Below are 19,049 nucleotides of genomic sequence, written 5' to 3'. Positions count from 1 at the left end.
ATCAAGCGGTGCAATCGGGCCATGAGGAGATCTGAGCTGGAATACAGTGGGCGAACATGAGATGCGCATGTAATAATGAAACAAGGGCTATTATTAAATATACGCAATTAAGTTTCTGAGTAGCAAATTTTGCGATAGCATACGCGTTTTGACGTGTTTCTTTCACTGTCGGGAATTGTCGGTCAGGCCATTATATGCGTCAAGAGCCTCAAAGGTGAAACAGATAGCCTGGACAGCACACATTATTACTGGCACGTAGATGATCACCTTTTCTAATCTTGTTCATCTACGGTGAGGCTCAAAGAATGGCATGTAGATCATCTATTCCAGCGGAGTTCGCCATGGATTAAATTTTCAGGTACCACAAACCATCTGATGCTTGGCCTCGGCGGATCCCGATTCCGCCCTTTCCATCGCCAGGGGATGGATGGATGCTAAAACTGAACCGCGGTATCCGATCACAGATCGCTCATCAGGCAATCTCTAAACGATTCACCGGTTTTTCTTGATATTCACCTTGATAAGGCCCGATTGTATCTTGAAACTCCAATTGCTGAGGTTTTTTTGGAATCGCTGACGAGGAATGTTTCAATTCCTTGATTCTCGGTTCAGCGTGTTTCTGGTTACGCGAAATGGTCTGTGTATCTGGCCATTTTGCTCGGTGTTCTCGGGTTAAAAATTGAGGGTTGTACCCACGGAAAAGTCCACTCATTTAGGAAATTCCATGATTTCTGGATAGCTTCACTTTTGGGACTCAATCATACAATAGAAAATTGAATTGCTGTTGGGCTTGGCTGCTTGCTCCAGCCACGCTACCACGCAAGCTCGTGACGTCATGCCAAGTTCTCAACTCGACGATATCAATCCTTGACTAAACCCCTCTCCATCATGAAGAATCTTCAGTACCATTCCCATTCTGTGCATCCCCTCACTCCAATATATTGAACAATCATCATGGCGTGGAAAGACCATCTCAAGCGTCTCAAGAATGAGTTCGAGAATCTAGTCGGTGAACCGCAAGCTCAGAATCAACAACATCCCCCACCGCCTGGACCTCCTCCACCTCAGCAACCCATCGGCGGCCAGCAGCCTGGCCACGTCTACTGGCAGCCTCAGTTCCGGCCTGATGTCCCCGTCACACAAGAGTGGGATGCAAAGATCGGAAACGGCCCGGATGGCTGGGGTAATCAGGAAATACAGTACTACACCGCCGATCAACAAAATGCCTTCCAGTATGTCCAAGTCTAACTATATTAAGAAGCTACTTTTATCTAACTAAGTAGCACTCCTGATGGAAAACTGGTACTGAGAGCTGTTGCGAATAATTCTTCTGGGGATCATGAGAAGCGGTATACTTCTGCTCGCTTGGTGAGTCGGCAGACCCTCTCGCGCGATCAGGGCGTTCTCACCGCCTGGATCACTTCACCCTGCGCGACGGGCATCTGGCCTGCATTCTGGCTTCTTCCCCAGGAGCCTTTTTCGTGGCCTACAGATGGTGAGGTGGACATTGCGGAGACGTGGAATGGAGATCTTGAGAATCACTCTTGTCTGCACTGGGGTCATCACCATGAACCTCACAAACATCGTGTTCTCGGCACCAGAATCCCCGACATGCAGCATCGCCCAGTCAGGTATGACTTTGCATGGCTCCAGTCGGGTGGGCAGCCTGGTCAAGGTAGAATGATCTGGTATATTGATGGCAGGCCGGTTATGAAGGGGGATATCCCAGAAGGTACACGGCCAATGAGGGAGATGACTATTCTTCTCAATGTTGCTATGGGTGGTAATGTTTGCGGTGGTAAGACCCCTGCCGATGGATACTACGATATGGTCGTGCATAGTCTGTATATGGGAAGCGAGCCGGAATATGGTGGCTGGCACCGATTCGAGAATGATTGGACTGCGTCGCCGATGGGAAATACCTACTGAGTCTGATAAATACGACAATTACAACATTCGATCTTGCCTGAACTTTTCGAAAAAGCTAACCTCCTTCGAGTATTCCCAAGGTCAATCAGCATATTTCAGATGTCGATGCACTCAGACTATGTCACATTCACTCAGAACGTAACTCAGATGGATATGTCGGATGATATGATCTTGATGATAAAGATGATCGGGATTCGGGAAGTTCTAAAAATACTTCCCATGGCCGATAAGCTGATAAGCTCTGATAATGCTGTGATAAGATAGCGTCGCCTCTTATCAATGGGCTACAGATTCCTACAAGACAGCATTACAATGCGGCCACCTGAATCTACCTTTGAAGGGTGTTCTGATAACTAGACCAGTGTCTTTAATTGAAGCTTCAATTGTTTTGGTCATGGATCTTGATTTGCTGAGTCACGTAGTCACGTAGTCACGAAAGAGCGTCTTTCATTTGCAAATCCAAGTGCCTACGGTATATCGTGTTCTTGAGAGGTGGCGTCAGAATAATGAACCAGAGTCGCAAGGTTGACAGCGGCCGCCACAAACGACTTCTGGTTGTCGTTTCAAACTTTACCCCGAATTAAGTTACGATCATGTCCTAACAGACGTTTCCTGGATTTTGCCACGCGTTTATGCTTTCATATCGTTTAGACGGAATATTCTTTCAAATTACCCTATACTCATTCTACCGGAGTCGATGAGTAATAGAAATTACCCCGCACGATAGGCCATATCAGAACCCCAGACTGATTTGGGGTCAACCCAGAACTTGATCCACTTCACGATTTGGAGCTCAGGAGCCCAGGAACCAGATCAATGGTGATCTGCCTCACAGAAGAGGCATGCTTGTGTAGGCTTAACTCGAATTACTATGACGTTATAAATAATAGTGACACGCAGTTCTTGAGCTCCGACATCGCATCGAGTGATCCCTATCTCATCCATCGGTCAACCTCCCGATTCACCTCTATCATGATTTTTACACCATAATCCCATTTGGAAACCACAGCCGACACTCCAAACCCGCAGACCAACTATCAGATAAGACCCTCGCCCCAACCACGTTCCAGGTTCGGCGCCCAGACCAGTCGGGGAATTAAGTCAACACCCTAAACACCCTATCTCCGCGAACCAAGACCTCAAATCTGGGGGGGGATTAGATTGGAGAAACCAGTTTAAACTGCTTTTGGAAGGAACATGCGACAGGCTAAACCATAGCCTCGGGTCCAGAGCTTGATAAACCATGACTTAAGATCTCGCCCTTCTCCTGCTATTTGTCTCCCATCTTCTTCCTCTGCTCTAAGATTATTTGGAGGACTATCATCATTATGAGTGAAACTACTTCAAAGGCGGACTTTACCGCCAAGAGAGATGACGATGTTCACGATGCGGCTAAATCAATCACCAACAACGAAGTCCCCATCAACGCCTCCGGCCACGTCCAAGAACTCAGCCAGAACTTCAACCTCCTCTCCCTAGCAGGCGTAGGCCTCGTCGTCGGCAACGTCTGGCCCGCCATCGGCGGCTCCATCCTCGTCGCCATCTTCAACGGCGGTCCTCCGGGCGTCCTCTACGAATTCATCGTGGTGTCCATGTTCTACTGGACAGTCGCTGCGAGTGTTGCAGAGCTAGCTAGTGCGATTCCTTCATCTGCCGGTGTCTATCAATGGGCTTCTGTTACGCCTGGGCCGAAGTGGGGAAGGGTCATTGGGTTCTTTGCGGGATGGTGGAATTACCTTGCTTGGTGTCTTGGATGTGCTAGCATGTCGAGCATTCTTGCGAATACGCTTGTTCAGATGTATGCTTTGAATCATCCAGGCTTTGTGGCTGAGTCGTGGCATGTGTTTATCACGTATATCATCACGACATGGTTATCGTGTGCGGCTGTCTGTCTTTGGAACAGTGCTATGCCGGGGTTGAACAAATTTGGAGTATTCATCATCTTGGCCGGTTTCATCATCACGGTCATTACTGTTACTGTCATGCCTGGAAGAGGAGGCCGTCCACCTCTTGCGAGCTCGGCGTTTGTCTGGAAGGATTGGACTGCCGATATTGGATATCCGGATGGGTTTGTCTTTGTTGCTGGCATGCTCAACGGAGCATACAGTGTTGGGTCGGTCCATGCGACAACTCAACTTGCGGAGGAGATCCCCAACCCAAGTCGAAATGTCCCCATCGCCATCTTGTTCCAGGTCGTGACTGGCTTCGTCACCGGTCTTTGCTACCTTATTGCCATCATGTACGCCATCAACGACTACGACGCCCTCTTCGAATCGGCATATCCCATCGCCGAGATCTATCGCCAAGCTACGGGCTCCGCAGCTGGTGCTACCGGACTGCTATCGCTGGTCATGATCTGCATTGCCTTGACTGTCGTTGGACTGTACATAACCTGCGGCCGAACGCTCTGGGCTCTCGCTCGTGACGGCGCGACTCCTTTCCCTGGAGTACTAGGCCATGTCCAGGAGTCTCTCGACATGCCTCTCTGGTCCACCATCGTCACAGCTGTTCTTGTCTCAGTCCTTGGCGCCATCTATGTCGGCAGCACAACAGCCTTCAATGCATTTGTCGGAACCTTTATTCTGCTCTGCAGCTGTTCATTCTTGGCATGCATCCTGCCCAATCTCCTGAGTGGACGAAAGAACATTGTTTATGGACCCTTCAGGATGCATGGCATCTGGGGATTTATTATTAATGGCATTGCATGTGCTTATCTTCTTATCTGGAGCGTTATCTACTGCTTCCCTTATGCTTTGCCTACAAGTGCGGCGAGCATGAACTACACTTGTGTTATATGGGGAGGGTTAACTTTCTTGGTTAGTCTTTGGTGGTTCGGAAGCGCAAGGAAAGGATACCAGGGCCCTACGACGACTGGAAGTGTTGTCCCGGGCATGGTTATCGATGCAGCCTGATCTGTTGTTGATATGCAGTAGCTGAGCCTAATCGTACGTTTGCATTTTGTCTCACTTGTACATAGTCCAATGAACATCTCTGTTATTCTTGAATTCTCACACTCCCTTGCCTCTGACTGTCAAGGCCCCAAAGCCTTAGTTAAATAACTGTCTTTTAGGTCGCGTGATCAAGCTGGTATGCTCGTTGTCTAGCCTACCTAATGCAGATCTTGCGCAAGTCGTGAAGAGACTATCGAACTTACTATAATGCATTAAAATATCCCGTCTGAGTCATCCAGTCAATAGGACGAAAAGCCGCCAGGTTACAAACTGGGTGGCCTCAGAGGCAAAGCCACGGCTGTACGTATACCTATCAAGCCATTCGCAGATGACTGCAAAAGATCCAGTAGGCAGCAATGTCATATGCGACGCATAGAAAATGACAGACATTGAGGATCGAGGCCTTTGCTTCCGCGGCGCTTAGCAAAGACGGGCGACTGGGATATTCAGCTTGTGACTTGCCCTGATCTTCTCATGGATTGCATGCACTAACATTTGCAAAGACCACCGTTTGAATGGATACAACGTATTTTAAATTCGTGCGACTTTAGGTTTCGAGATTCGAGGGCTTTTCCCGTGTTTAAGCATGGATAATCAAGTATTCGGGGTTCCACTACGCGACTTTACAAGGTACAGGCCTCTTTTAGGTGATACATGATGCCACGAGTAAATGCCTGACGACGTCAATTGCGGCGCGGTACATGTAACAGAAGCAGAAAGAATATCTTACTCTAATGTGAGAGATTGAGATTGTGTGAGATTTATTTCGCGCATTTGATCTAAGAACTGCCGAGGAAAGCAGACGTTCGTACGCAAATGCGTGTATCACGAAAACTCCACGATGCGCTTTGAGCTAAATTAGTTGACGATCTGACCCTAGATGCTGGTGGTTGGGCATGCAGTCAGTCAAATCTGATACGACGTCTTTGCGGGGTTTGTCACAGATAGAAACACCGAGATTGATAGGAAAACTTGGCAAAAGATCAGCGCACCAAGGTCCGCGAATAGCCTCATTTTGCCTTGCCTCACCATCTATGAGGCCTTTTTACGACTACGCGCCAGCCACAGTGAGTGAGTAATAGTGTAAAATGAGTCAGAAAGCCTCAATTACTAGCACCAGGTTTAATGAACGCCTTTCAACTTATTTTTACATTTCTCGATAACTTCAAATCACATCGTATCCAAACAATCGCTCTGCCTCAAACTACCAGCCGCCTTCGAGAAAAATGACAAAAGCCCATCAGCGAATCGGAAACCCCCACATAAACGTTGCAGCCCGACCGTAAACCACGCCTAAAGCGACAAAGACAAAAACCTGGCCTCAAAAGCGCTACAGGGGTACACCCTTGTCCATTTTGTTGCCCAAGACGCTGATCTTTGACTGGATGCCCTGACTTTAACGATTGGGCACGCTGAAATGTTTTGAGCTGTGGACATTCGGCGGAGGGCAGTACAGAAGGAATTTGCCCTGTGCACAGCAAACAAATCGTGTACACGTAACTGTACGCTATGGAGTCTTGCATCTCTCGACTCCCCTTTCTTGCAGAGCCGGAGTACGTACAGTAGACTGTAGGACAGAAAGACGCTTTGATCTGTTCTACCCCCTGGCACTTGCAGAGGCTAAATCCACTGCCCGTCAGTCCCGGGGATCTTCCCCTTCAACCACGCCTGTCCACATGGCCAAGTTGCCACTGTATGTTGGATACTCTATCACCCCGCTGACTCTGGGGTGAGTCCAATCGAGGCCCTTGAGAATGTCGGGTCACTTGTCAAGACGACAGGGGCCTCGTTCGCCCTTCCCGCTCTCCCGTCCACAGGAGTTGAAGCTAGTGATGCCTCACGCGTCATGGCACAGCCAGAGTTCTCTCGTTGGACCAGCTGTTACTTTTACTGTTGGACGGGCCAGCGACTCGTTGGCACCTTGGGGGGGACGTGCCGTGCCCAATGGGGTTGGGCAGTGGATCTCGAACCACCCTGAGGCGGGTTCGACAGACAAGGTTATCCTTCTTGGATTGGGCTCCTCGGGCTCTCTGACCCGGACGGCACTAGGATCCCTGCCCTGTCCTGTCACCCGCAAGATCAGGGCGATTTTGAACAAAACTGGATGGCCAGACGCTCTCTTCTTTTGAGGTGATCTTTTTCTCTCCTCTTTTCTCCCAAGTACCGATTGCACAGCATCTAATACAGCGAGGTTTATTCTTGTTTGTTTTGTACCCGTCTTCTTGACCATTTATCTAGTGTACCCGACCCCTCCAACTCACCGCCGCCCGCCGATCATATCACCCACTTCGAATCGTTACTTTCCCCCGGGACCCACGAAGTACACACGAAACAAACTCGCAACAAACATAATATTCCTTTTATTTTATTTCATTATCACAGCTTAGCAGTCCTACAATATGAGAAAGTCACAGACCAAGACGAAACAAGCCCCGCCAGCGCGTCGGCCTTTCGATCCATTGTCACAATATGAACAACAACGACAGCAAGAGACTGCCATGGCCCTCACGATCCGGGGGAACCCACCCAGAAACAAGTCCGATTCATGGGATGAGAGTACAAGGAACTCGGGATCCAGCTCTGCCATGACGAGAAACAGATCTATCTCACGACCACCAACACGCCGACCAGACTCTGATGGACTCTCAACAGTGTCCGAGGCCATTACTGCCTCTGACGCCTCGACTGTATCCACCAACACTGTCTCATCTACATCTCCATCACCACCTCCACGGAGCCAACGACAGGATTCAGGCAGAGGCTTCATGTTCCAACCTCCTCAACTCCGCTTCCGAAGCACTCAAGACACACGATCACCAGAGCCTTCACCCAGAATGTCATACATGTCGGATGACAACTACGACTCAGCTTCAGAGGTTGGCTGGGCCACTTCATCCAATGTCTCTGTCTCAACAAGGGCTACTACTGTCATGAGCGACAGTGAAGATGACTGTGCCAAGACCCCAACACGGTCTCGTTCCATCGTGCGTAATACAAGCATGAGCACATCTCAACAATCTCGACCTACAGAGAAGAGAGTTGAGTTTGAGACAGATCGACAGCTTGAGCGCCGAACAGAGCGTGAGGTTGAGAGAACATCTGGTCGACAGGTTGAGCGTCAACAAGAGCGGACTAAGGAACGATCACGAAGTCGTGGTCGGACTTTTCACATCCACATTGAGCCCAAGGCCCAAGAGCCTGCGAGCAATACCAACAATCAGCAGCAACAGCTACAACAGCAACCGCAGCAACAACAGCAGCAGCAACCACAGCAACTGCAGTTGCAACAGCCTCAACAGCAACAGCAGCACCAACAGACTACCGTCAACCCGCAGAATGCCATGGTTTCATCGTCGGTCACCCAGACCACTACATCACAGACCTACACGCATCAACCCATGATGGCTCAACAGCCCATCGTCAGCCATCAGCCTGCTGTTGCTCCTCAGCCCATGATTGCCCAGCCTGTCATGCAACAGCCCTTGATGTTCCCTGCTCAGCCTATCAGCCCTCCTGTCATGCAACCCATCATACAGCAGCCCTTCCAGCAGCCCATGGTCCAGCAACAACCCGTTGTTCAACAGCAGCAGCCTCAGCCTGCTCCACCAGTTCAACGCATCCCTGAAGAGCGTCAGCTTCCTGAGCCTACGCGTCCTCCTTCTCGGCAACGGGCCCGCTCTCGCGTTGACGTCGAGCGGACTATGAACAATGAACTCGAGAACCTCAGAGGCGAGCTCAAGTCTCTCAAGGCCAAGCAGAAAGAGACTCTCAAGGATCTTGATGACGCTCGGTACAGACTCTCTCACATGCAGTCCGATAAGGATGAGCTTCGAGATGAGAGGAACAAGGCCCAAGCTACCAGGGACAGACTCGTTATCGAGTTTGAGGAGCAGACCAGGCTGCTTGAGAGAACAAGGACACGCCTTGATGAGCAGCGCCGCACCTTGGAGAGGTTCGAAAAGGACCGCGACATGTCAATTGACAAGGTCAAGAAGGATCGTGACCAAGTCCTTGACCGCTTCAAGCGTGAGCGTGACCAAGCCATGGAGGTCGTGGACAAGTTCAAGAGAGAACGCGACCAAGCTGTTGAGCAAGCCCAGCGAGATCTCGACTTGACCATCTCAAAGTCCAAGAAGGATCGCGACCAAGAGTTGCAGAGACTTCAGCGCGAGCGAGATGAAGTCATCCAGCGCATCCAGCGTGAACGCGATTCTGTTGTCGACAGACTCCAGAAGGACCGTGAAGTCGCTGCTGAGAAGGCCAAAAAGGATCTCGATGTCTCCATTGCCAAGTCCAAGAAGGAGCGCGATTCTGCTATCGCTAAGCTCCAGAAGGAACGTGACCATGCTCTTGAGCAGGTCAAGAGGGAGAGAGACCAGGCTATCAACCAGGCCAAGAAGGAGCGTGACCTGATTGTCTCGAAGCTCACCAAGGAGCGAGATGAGCTCTTACAGACTGAGCAGAACTTCAGCAACAGAGTCAAGGAGCTTGAGGACCATCTCGCCAAGCACCGAGAGCTCAAGGCTGCTCTTGAGAGAAACTATGAGGATCTCAAGAAGACAAGCCAAGAGTCTACTCAATCCTATAGCAAGTTTGAAGCCAAGGCTATCAACTTGGAGAGAGAGCTCGAGGACATCAAGGCTATCCGCAAGGCTCAAGAGACAACCTATCAAGCTCGCATTGCAACCATGGAGATCTCTCAAGAGTCCATGCAGTTCCGCGTCAGCAACATGGAAGAAGATCTGCTCGACAAGGCCAAGGAGCTGGGCGAGCTCACTGTGGAGCGTGACCGCTACAAGACAGACAGCGAGAACTCCAAGTCTCAAGTCGAGTCTCTGAACAAGGACAAGTCAGGCCTTGAGGAGGACAAGAAGAACATGCTTAAGCAAATCACTGATCTCACAAGCGACAAGTCAAGACTCCAGGAACAGCTAACGGGACTCGAAACCGACAAGAAGGCACTCGAAGCGCAGGTCACGACACTCCAGGCTACGATCGACGACTTGAGGAAGGAGAAGGATACCTGGACCAAGGACACAGAGAGTAAGGACGCCCGAATTGCTGGTCTTGATACCGAGAACGGAGAGCTTAAATCGCAGATCGAATCAATCGCTAAGGAGAAGGAGGCGGTGGCGAAGGAGGTGGAGGAGGTTGAGACGAAGAGGAAGAAGTTGAAGAAGAAGTATGAGCAGCTGCACGGGGAGAACAAGACGATGAAGGAGCAGGTCAGGAGTTTGTTGAATGATCAGGACGATCAGACGTCGCAGGTGTTGAGGTTGGCGGTTGAGGTGAAGAGTCTGAGGTCGGAGAACTCGAGTCTCAGGTCTTTGTCGGATACTGCGAGCGTGGTGTCGAGTTCGCTGTCGACGATCTCGAGCTCTGTTAGTACGGTTGATGACACTGCTAGTGTTGTCTCTGATGCTACAGAGAAGCCAGACCCTGCGAGTGTGCCGCAGCCTGCCTCAGTTGAGGATGTACCTGAGACTGAGGATGTGATCGTTGTCGAGGAGGAGGTTGAGGAGGCTGCACCTGCGCCTGCACCCGCAGCTGAAGTTGAGCCCGAGGCTGAGGAAAAGGCTGAGGAGGTTGAAGCTCCGGCTGACGCTCCTGTTGAGACTCCAGTTGAAGCTCCAGCTGAGCCAGAAGTCCCTGCGGAGGAGAAGGCTGAGGCTGAGGCACCTACTGAGGAGAAGGCCGAAGCTGAAGCACCCGCTGAGACTCCGGCTGAAGAGGCAGCACCTGAGCCTGAGCCCGAGGCTGTCCCAGCACCTGAAGAGCCCGCTGCTCCCACCGTCGAGGAACTTCAAGGCGAGAACACAGAACTCAAGGAGAAAGTTGCCACTACCACAGCTGAACTTGACGACATCACCGGCAAGCTCACCGCCACCGCAGAAAACGCTGGTAAACTCCAACTCAGCGTTGATACCCTGACTACCGAGCGTGACGAAGTCACCAAGAAGCTCGCCACCGTCGAGGAAGAAGCAGCGGCTCTCAAAGAAAAAGCCGCCTCCGTCGATACCCTCACCACCGAACGCGATGATCTCAAAAGCAAGCTCACCGCCGCTGAGGAAAACGCAGCCAAGCTCCAAGAGAAAGTCTCCACCGTCGATGCCCTGACCGCTGAGCGCGATGAACTGACCAAGAAGCTTGAGAGCGCTGAACGAGAAGCTGTTGTGCTGAAGCAGCTCCGCACTGAGAACAACAAGCTCATGAAGCAGCTTGATGAGGCAAAGAAGGCCCAGAAAGCTGCCAATGCGGAGGTCAACTCGCTTCAGACTCAGGTTGCTGCTCTTGTCGCTCAGATTAACAACGGCGGCATGACGAGGAGTAAGAGTGGTGGGGGGAGGAAGCCCATCAAGGATCCGAAAAGGGCGCAAGAGCTGGTCATTGTTCGGGATCCTCGGAATGGTAGTGGACTGTAAGTTCTCCCTTATCACTGTTTACGATGTAGTGGTACTAACTTTTATAGGAGCCATATTGTGCGACGACGCAACCTCAACTCCTCTGCGACAAGGTCTTCTTCTCAGTCTGATGGATCGGCTGATGCTTAGATGATGGGATGAGATGGATGTATGAACATGTTTAACAAGTCACTCATTTGAAACCCTTTCCTTTGTATACATTTCTTTGAGTTTGGGATGTTTGAGTAGCGAAGATGGTTTATGTTGAGGTTATACTAAGACGGACGATGCAATATCTGTATGAGGAACGGTGCATTACGATAGGATGGATCATGTGAAGATATATTTCTTTGTGTATGGATAATGGATAATGGATGGGATGAATACATATAAATTGGGAGGTTTGTGATTGCTTATGGATCGTGAATATTTTCTTGTATATAGCTACATATCTAAGGCCTCGAGCCACTACCGTGCTGTATAGCCACCGTCTACCGGGAGGTTCACCCCAGTGACCCATCGCGCCTCTTGACTAGCAAGGAAGATAGCGGCACCAACAAGATCTTGCGGCGATCCAGTTCCATGGAGAGGATGCATTGATCGGATGAGGTCTCTGTCGCGAGTCTTGATAGTGTCGGCAAAAATGGCTGTCTCCGTAACTTCACCGTCTGTCAGCGTCGATGAAAGTCCTGAGATCTTAGTACTTACAGCCTGGGCAGATGGCATTGCAGTGGATGCCATCTTTCGCGTAGTCGAGAGCGATGGTACGCGTCAAGTTTGTCACACCACCTTTCGAGGCAGCATACGCAGCTTCACGATTAGCATTACGAAAATTGTAGACAGGTGTTTCTTACCATTGGTAACTCCTCCGACGAGGCCAAAGATAGAGGACATGTTGATGATCCAGCCTCGGTCGCCAGTCTCGGACTTGTCTTGCTTCAGCATCTGGGCAATGACATACTTGCTGACGAGAAATATGGACTTGAGGTTGACAGCAAGGGTCAGATCCCACCAGTCCTCTGGAGTTTCGTGTACCCGACGAGGTTCTTTGCCTGCTTCGACAGAAATGCCAGCGTTGTTAACTAGCCTGTATGGAGTGAGCGACAAATCTCAACGGATTATCCGGGATACTTTTCTTACACGTCAATGCGGCCAAACTGGATGACAGCTCTAGAGACCAGTTGCTCCACGGCAGCGGTCTTGGTGACGTCCGTCTCAACGAAGATAGCCTGGCCACCATTTGATCTGATCAATTCATCTGTGTTGACCTCCTCCTCTCCATTCACACTCGCACGTGCAGCCGGCTGGAGATCAGCGCAGACGAGGTGCGCCCCCTCATGGGAGTAAGCCAGTGCAATTGCGCGACCCAAGCCTGATGAAGAACCCGTCACAATGCAGACTTTACCAGCCAAACGAGGTCCAAAAGTCGAAGTCGCCATTGTTTCTGTTCTTGATAACGATATCAGAGTCAATGTGCCATTTGAAGTGAGTTGTCGGTATTTATAGAGCCGTCAAAGTGACACTCGGAGCTACCGGACTGTAAGCCGCGGCTCAGTGTCCCTCAATCTAACCACAATTCGTCACCTTGCAGCGGTATTTCAATTTTGAGTTTGGCATTTATAGCGCGGATGCGACGTGCCGTAAGAGGACAACAAGCCGAATGGCCAATAGGAACGAGTATTTGAAGCCATATCAAGCCGAAGATCATCGCGGAATTGCTGCTCGCTACGGTAGCATCACAGACGATTGCATGATTGACTATGTAACTTTGCAATCTCGGCCTAGAATTTCGGTCAATCATTTGTGCCATCAACGCAACATTGCGGCTTAGCTAGCAGAACTGAAATCATCAGGGATTCATGGTGTCGGTATTAGCTATCTGTAGGCCATTCATCTACAAGCTTTGCCCGGTGAAAACTGGTGGTCCATCCCAAATCCCTCTCAATATCATCCAAAAGCTTTAGAACCGCCTCCTGCTCGCCTTTCTCATAAAACACCTGTCCCGCAACAAACAACGCCTGCACTGAATTCGCTCTCACGGGATCCGAGGGCTCTGCTAGACTAACACCACAAATCTCTCTTGCGTAGTGATGTACCTCTCGCTGGATCTGTCGATAAGACTTTAATCGCGCCGAGACAGTGGAGCGAATGAATGTTGATTCTTGTGGTTGGTTCACGAGGAGGAGAATCATGGCCATGTGATAGTTTTGCATTGTTGCAGCGCAGATGGGGAGTTCGTACCATATTTGGGTGAAGCTGCTAAAACATGAGCCTGATGAAGGGTACGGTGTTCGGGCATATGGCCTGAATGTTGGTGGGAGACTGTCGTGCCATTTCTTGAATTCTTTGAGCAGCATCTTCCAGCGTTCGAGGAGACGTTCTTGTGTGACGCCAATGGTTGGACGTTGACCAAGAGGGAGTGCGTAATCCGAGGGATTTATTGCGTCGCCTGAGGTGAGATGATTTGAGAGCTTGCCAATGAGCCATGTCAGCTCATTACTCTTGGTGTCTTCTTCGATATCAGCTGCGGTACGAATATCCGCTGAACATGGAGGACTGAAGGGCATGAGGGTTCCATCTTCCGTGGTGGCGAGACCTGCGTTCTGCCAAAGACGTACGTCTTTGAGATCAAGACGAGTTTGCGTTTCGCTGATGACTAGGAAGGTCAGTATGATTCATAGATAGATGCGAGAGTCGAAGCTCACAAGCGCAGAGAAGATCCTGACGTGCTAAGCTCCAAAGAATAGGACCCTGAATAGCCGTGCGCGGTATCACGACTGGTGAAGCAGGATGTGAACTATCCTCCGTTGGATTGAACAGAGGCAAAGCGCTGAGATGAGCTCTCCAAGCTGTCCCAGGTGCATCCATCAGTTCGTAGATACAGAGAATAGCAACCGCAGCAAGCATATCCTCTTTATCACTCAAGTTTTTCTCGTACGTACAAAGGTCAACCGCACTCTTTAGATGGTGAATAGCTTCATCGTAGTGCTTTGCAGATTCATAGCGCCAGTCATAACCTTGCCATCTAGAGTCATCGGAGATTGGATTCAGATGACTCTTGTTTACGCGATACAAGTGCTTGGCTGCGATGGCACACATGGATGACTTGAGAAGGGGACTCGTTGCTGCTTTGACAGGGACTTTGCCTGAGAAATAGCAACCAGTGTCAAAGATGTCGAACCTGACATTGTTAGATAAACTTATATCAATGGATAGGAAAACCTACCAGACACCTGGTCCTTCTTTGTAATGCTTGAGTAGATGAAGCGTTGCCAGTCTTGAATGATCTGGATGTTCGCCGGGAGTTGGAGGTGTTCCTGGCTCGTCATCTGGAGCATATGCTTCCCCTTCAACGATAAGAGAACCATCAGCCCAAAGGTCTAATTCTGGCCCAGGAGACTCAGAAATCTGCTCCACTTCCGCAGTATAAGATGTCTCCCTTGTGTCATTAGGATAGTCAATCCTTATGCTGTCCTGCTCCGCGTAAGGATCTTCAACATGGACGAAGTGAACTTGGCAAACATATGTTAATTTAGATCCGGGGTATGCACGATAGGCTAAGCACTTACGTTCGTCCGGAACATCAACCCAGACATGACCCGCCTCAAAAGCGTCACCGGTATCAATCGCATCAAAATCTTCAACGACCTCGCTTCGACTCCTCTTTCTAGCATAACTCTGGAAAGGCCGAAATACCGATCTCTTGGAATAACTGCACGTTCGCGAACTTTTGCTACATGCTCCGCAAACTGGCTTTGCTTCATCACATTTCAACTTTCTGCTTCTGCAAGTTTGGCTTGCTCGCCCTCAGTACCTCATTTCATCAGTTTGAGGGGGTTGGCTTACCAGCCTGAAAAAGACCGCATTGTCGTCAGACCGAGAGATTGATGGAAAGCATTTGGGTGATTGAGCCGAGCGGTGTTTTATGAACAAGGTGCTTTTTCCGATGGGGTTGCCACTGCTGGATTGAGTCATATGCTGAGACCAAGCCGAAGACCTGGAGAATGCCGACGGAAGAGGATATCAAGGCGAAGGAGGGACGAGAATGTGGAGTAAGAGTGACGTCTCGGCAGTTTAGTACTAGAGCCCCGGTTCATAAGCGGACCCGATTAGCGGAGCCGACTTGTATATGAAGTTGTCTGGGCTATTTATTGAGCTGAATGGCTTCTATCTTTGCTGGGTCAACGGATAAAAAGTGTAACTTCTTATCTAAGATACAAACAAAACAGTAGTTATTCAATTCAGTATCATGTCTTCTCAATCAGCCCCATTCTCCGTCTCTGGCAAGACAGCCATCGTCACAGGCGCTGGGTCAGGTATACATCCCCCGACAAATCATATGTATAATAGACTTACAAGTCCCAGGAATCAACTATGAGTTTGCTCAGATCCTGCTTGGAAAGAACTGCAACGTCGTCATAGCAGACCTTTCTCTGAGACCAGAAGCCGAAGCTCTAGTCTCAAAGTTCAAAGACTCCTCTCCCCGAGCAGTCTTTGTCAAAACAGACGTCACATCCTGGAAGGATCTAGCCAATGCATTCAAAACCGCTGTCAAAGAGTTTGGCGACTTTGACATCGTTTGTCCAGGTGCAGGTGTCTATGAGCCTCATTTTTCCAACTTCTGGCATCCCCCAGGCTCCGCTGAATCTAAAGACCCCCTTGACGGTGATCATTATAAGCTGCTGGATATCAATCTCACGCATCCCATTCGTGCTACGCAACTTGCCATCTCACAATGGCTTTACGGCTCCCCCCAGAAAGTGTCACCTGAGAACCCCAAACGCGTGATTCATATTTCTTCTATCGCAGCTCAGTGCCCCGCTCTCAGAAGTCCCATGTATGGAGCGAGCAAGTTCGGCATCACGGGCTTTGTACGATGCCTGGCCGAAGTTGAGAAGATTGGCGTTCGTGTCAATGCTGTTGCGCCTGGTTTAGTGCGCACCCCGCTATGGACGGAACATCCTGAGAAGCTGAAGTATGTTGATGAGGGGCAGGATGAGTGGGTTACACCTCAAGAGGTTGCCGAGGCCATGCTTCTTTGTGTGGAGAGTGACAAGTATCCTGGTGGAACGGTGCTTGAAGTTGGGAAGAACAACACTCGTTGTGTGCAGCTGTTTAATGATCCTGGACCTGATACGAGTGGTCAGTCGAAGGGAGTTTCTATTAGCAACACTGAGGAGGCGGATAAGAGTATTTGGGAGTGGCTTGGTGATAAGGCGATTTGGGGTTCAACTTTGTAGCGTGTCAGTTAGTGTCTGTAACAGGGAGAGCCAGTCTTTACCTCAGATCATATCTCTCCCTCGGTTGACTCGCTGTTCGCAAGACAGCCCCGCAATGTAATGAGCGTGCTATCACGAGCTGTACTCGTGAAAGTGCCACGCATTAGACTCTAATGCACACCCGGGTTACTTGTTTGGGTAACCGAAGATGGTCAAATGACCCTGATGTCTGTGTTGTTCTCGGCTTAGCCAGTCAATATGCCTTCCCCTCTTCTAGCTGCACGCCACTTTAATTCAATGCAGCGAGGTGCAGCGACATAAACCCCACGCAAATACGACCCCCGCTCGTTGCCTACTCGTTTATGTAATTTCATCGTTGCCTAATGTACCCAAGGTTATGGGATGGTTGAGGTCGGCTTGTTGTCCGTGTTTTTGGCTCTTAGGTGGCTTGATACCCACATTTCGCCTTGACTACCGTTTTGGGTCGTGATGATGTCGTCAATGTAATCAGTGTACCTAGTCTGAAAGAGAAGAATGGCGATGAATGTATCACAAGAAGTAGCAATCTCGATTGAGGTTTGTAATTATATATGCGTCAATCCAAATCCAATGCCTAGACCTGAATCCCTCGTCTAACATCGCCATCCTCTCATCACATTATCGAAAACAGTCGCATTCGTTTGCGCTTCATTCAGTAATATCAACATGAGTCAAACAGACGTCGTCATAATCGGTGCCGGGATGTCAGGTATCGGTCTCGGTGTCCAACTGATCCGAAAGTTCGGCACCAGAAACTTCGAGATCATCGAGAAAGACTCTGCCATGGCCGGAACGTGGCGAGTCAATAGTTATCCAGGTTGTGGATGCGACGTATGTATCAAAAAGTCTAGAGGGATTCCATCTGACCTCTCTTAAAGGTTCCATCGCATTTCTACTCATACTCCTTCGCTCTGAACCCCAACTGGTCTCAAGCATATGCTATGCAACCAGAGATCCAAACCTATTTCAATAATGTTGCTAAGAAATACGATATTGAAAGACATGTTAGGTTCAACTCAGTTGTTGAATCTGCGCATTGGGACGAGTCTACTGGAATTTGGGAAACCACTATTCGAGATGTCAAAACGTCGGAAGTAATGACTCGTCGTTCCAAGGTTCTGATCTCAGCTGTCGGTGCCCTTTCCATTCCCAAAGAATGCGATGTTTCTGGCGCTTCAGACTTTGAAGGACGAATATTTCATACTGCCAAATGGGATCATTCCTTCGATTGGAAAGACAAGGAGGTAGTGCTTGTTGGTTGGTTTGCACCAGAATACACTAGCTTCAGTCGCTGATTGAAATAGGAAACGGTTGCAGCGCAACTCAAGTCCTCCCTGTCATAAGCTCGGGAGACGGCGCCGTCAAGAAAGCAACCCAGTTCGCGAGACAAGCGCACTGGCTAGCAGAACGTTCCAATCCAACCTACTCGGCCACTTTCAAATGGGTCATGAGATGGATCCCCTTTGCAATGCGCTTATACCGTGCATGGCTATACTACCTGAAAGAGCGAGACTTTGCCGGCTTCAAAGTTGCTGAAGGTCTTCGAATCAGGAATCAATGGGCGAAAGATACTACTGACTATATCCGAAAGGCTGCACCGGATAAGTATCTAGACTTTCTGGTCCCAAAGACTGAGGTCGGCTGCAAGCGAAGGGTCAATGACACTGATTACCTTGCCTGTTTATATCAGGATAATGTTGAGCTTGTATATAACGATCCGATCCAAAAAATTGAAGCAAAAGGCGTACGGACATTTTCCGGAAGGTTGGTAACAGCCGATGCTATTGTTCTCGCGCATGGATTTGAGACCCAGAAACCACTATTTCCCATGAAGATATACGGAAAGGATAGGGTCAGTATCAACGAGCATGTAAGTATTTTCTCCACTGCTTCTCACGAGCCATGGTCTGTCGCTTGCTAACAGGGGATAGTGGAATCAAGTCAGCGAAGGTGCAGCGTCATCATACTTCGGAACATGCCTTTCGGAATTCCCCAATTTCTTCACCATGATGGGCCCAAACACTCTAAGTGGTCATCTATCAGTCATCTACACTACAGAATGCCAGATCAACTACACAATGAGAGTTCTCAGACCAATTCTAACAGGAAAGGCAGACATCGTTGAGGTTACTCCCGAGGCTGAGAGGAAGGATATAGACATAGTTCAAGAGAAGGCTAAACGCCTTGTTTGGGCGACAGGTTGCACATCTTGGTTCATTGACGGGAAGACAAAGAGGAACACAATCATGTTCCCGGACTGGCAGTTCAAGTTCTGGTTGCGAAGTGTATTCGTGGCATGGAGTGATTTGGAGTATCGAAGTGTCAGCACTAACAATCCCATAAAGACGTCACGAGTCACTTTGCCGCTTCTTGCCGTGGCGGGTCTAGTAGGTTTAGGGTCATTTTATGTTCAAATCCTGAAACCATAGCTGCACACTAGAAGATCATAGGGTTGAGAGACGATGTTCAAAGAGAGGCTTCACCGACAGAGACATATTCGAGAAAGTAAT

The 19,049-nt window shown here is 49.5% G+C and overlaps 7 protein-coding genes across 7 annotated transcripts; 5 read left to right on the top strand and 2 right to left on the bottom strand.

The window, feature by feature from the left end:
• Positions 1 to 954: 954 nt before the first annotated feature.
• On the top strand, positions 955 to 1,929 carry FSUBG_3815 (glucan endo-1 3-beta-glucosidase A1; the record flags this gene model as incomplete). The annotated part of the gene is made up of 2 exons (XM_036681737.1): positions 955 to 1,232; positions 1,284 to 1,929. 2 exons carry the CDS (start codon positions 955 to 957, stop codon positions 1,927 to 1,929), a joined length of 924 nt encoding a protein of 307 aa, XP_036540593.1.
• Positions 1,930 to 3,257: 1,328 nt separating this feature from the next.
• On the top strand, positions 3,258 to 4,841 carry FSUBG_3814 (cholin permease; the record flags this gene model as incomplete). Its single annotated transcript, XM_036681736.1, has 1 exon — positions 3,258 to 4,841. One exon carries the CDS (start codon positions 3,258 to 3,260, stop codon positions 4,839 to 4,841), a length of 1,584 nt encoding a protein of 527 aa, XP_036540592.1.
• Positions 4,842 to 7,279: 2,438 nt separating this feature from the next.
• FSUBG_3813 (uncharacterized protein) lies at positions 7,280 to 11,431 on the top strand (the record flags this gene model as incomplete). Its single annotated transcript, XM_036681735.1, has 2 exons — positions 7,280 to 11,298; positions 11,350 to 11,431. The coding sequence occupies 2 exons, from the start codon at positions 7,280 to 7,282 to the stop codon at positions 11,429 to 11,431; spliced, it is 4,101 nt and encodes a 1,366-aa protein (XP_036540591.1).
• A 318-nt stretch (positions 11,432 to 11,749) lies between these two features.
• Positions 11,750 to 12,720, bottom strand: FSUBG_3812 (short-chain alcohol dehydrogenase; the record flags this gene model as incomplete). The annotated part of the gene is made up of 4 exons (XM_036681734.1): positions 11,750 to 11,940; positions 11,990 to 12,091; positions 12,136 to 12,368; positions 12,422 to 12,720. The coding sequence occupies 4 exons, from the start codon at positions 12,718 to 12,720 to the stop codon at positions 11,750 to 11,752; spliced, it is 825 nt and encodes a 274-aa protein (XP_036540590.1).
• Positions 12,721 to 13,152: 432 nt separating this feature from the next.
• On the bottom strand, positions 13,153 to 15,147 carry FSUBG_3811 (transcription factor; the record flags this gene model as incomplete). Its single annotated transcript, XM_036681733.1, has 5 exons — positions 13,153 to 13,937; positions 13,987 to 14,462; positions 14,508 to 14,793; positions 14,851 to 14,993; positions 15,128 to 15,147. 5 exons carry the CDS (start codon positions 15,145 to 15,147, stop codon positions 13,153 to 13,155), a joined length of 1,710 nt encoding a protein of 569 aa, XP_036540589.1.
• A 383-nt stretch (positions 15,148 to 15,530) lies between these two features.
• Positions 15,531 to 16,521, top strand: FSUBG_3810 (3-hydroxybutyrate dehydrogenase; the record flags this gene model as incomplete). Its single annotated transcript, XM_036681732.1, has 2 exons — positions 15,531 to 15,597; positions 15,647 to 16,521. The coding sequence occupies 2 exons, from the start codon at positions 15,531 to 15,533 to the stop codon at positions 16,519 to 16,521; spliced, it is 942 nt and encodes a 313-aa protein (XP_036540588.1).
• A 684-nt stretch (positions 16,522 to 17,205) lies between these two features.
• On the top strand, positions 17,206 to 19,048 carry FSUBG_3809 (monooxygenase; the record flags this gene model as incomplete). Its single annotated transcript, XM_036681730.1, has 5 exons — positions 17,206 to 17,370; positions 17,418 to 17,783; positions 17,828 to 18,409; positions 18,471 to 18,926; positions 18,983 to 19,048. The coding sequence occupies 5 exons, from the start codon at positions 17,206 to 17,208 to the stop codon at positions 19,046 to 19,048; spliced, it is 1,635 nt and encodes a 544-aa protein (XP_036540587.1).
• Between the last annotated feature and the right edge of the window lies 1 nt (position 19,049).

Source organism: Fusarium subglutinans, assembly GCF_013396075.1.
Source record: "Fusarium subglutinans strain NRRL 66333 chromosome Unknown NRRL66333_c0000033, whole genome shotgun sequence".
NCBI lineage: Eukaryota > Fungi > Ascomycota > Sordariomycetes > Hypocreales > Nectriaceae > Fusarium > Fusarium subglutinans.
The sequence above is the reverse complement of the archived record's forward strand: the minus strand, read 5'-3'. Positions and strand labels throughout refer to the sequence as shown.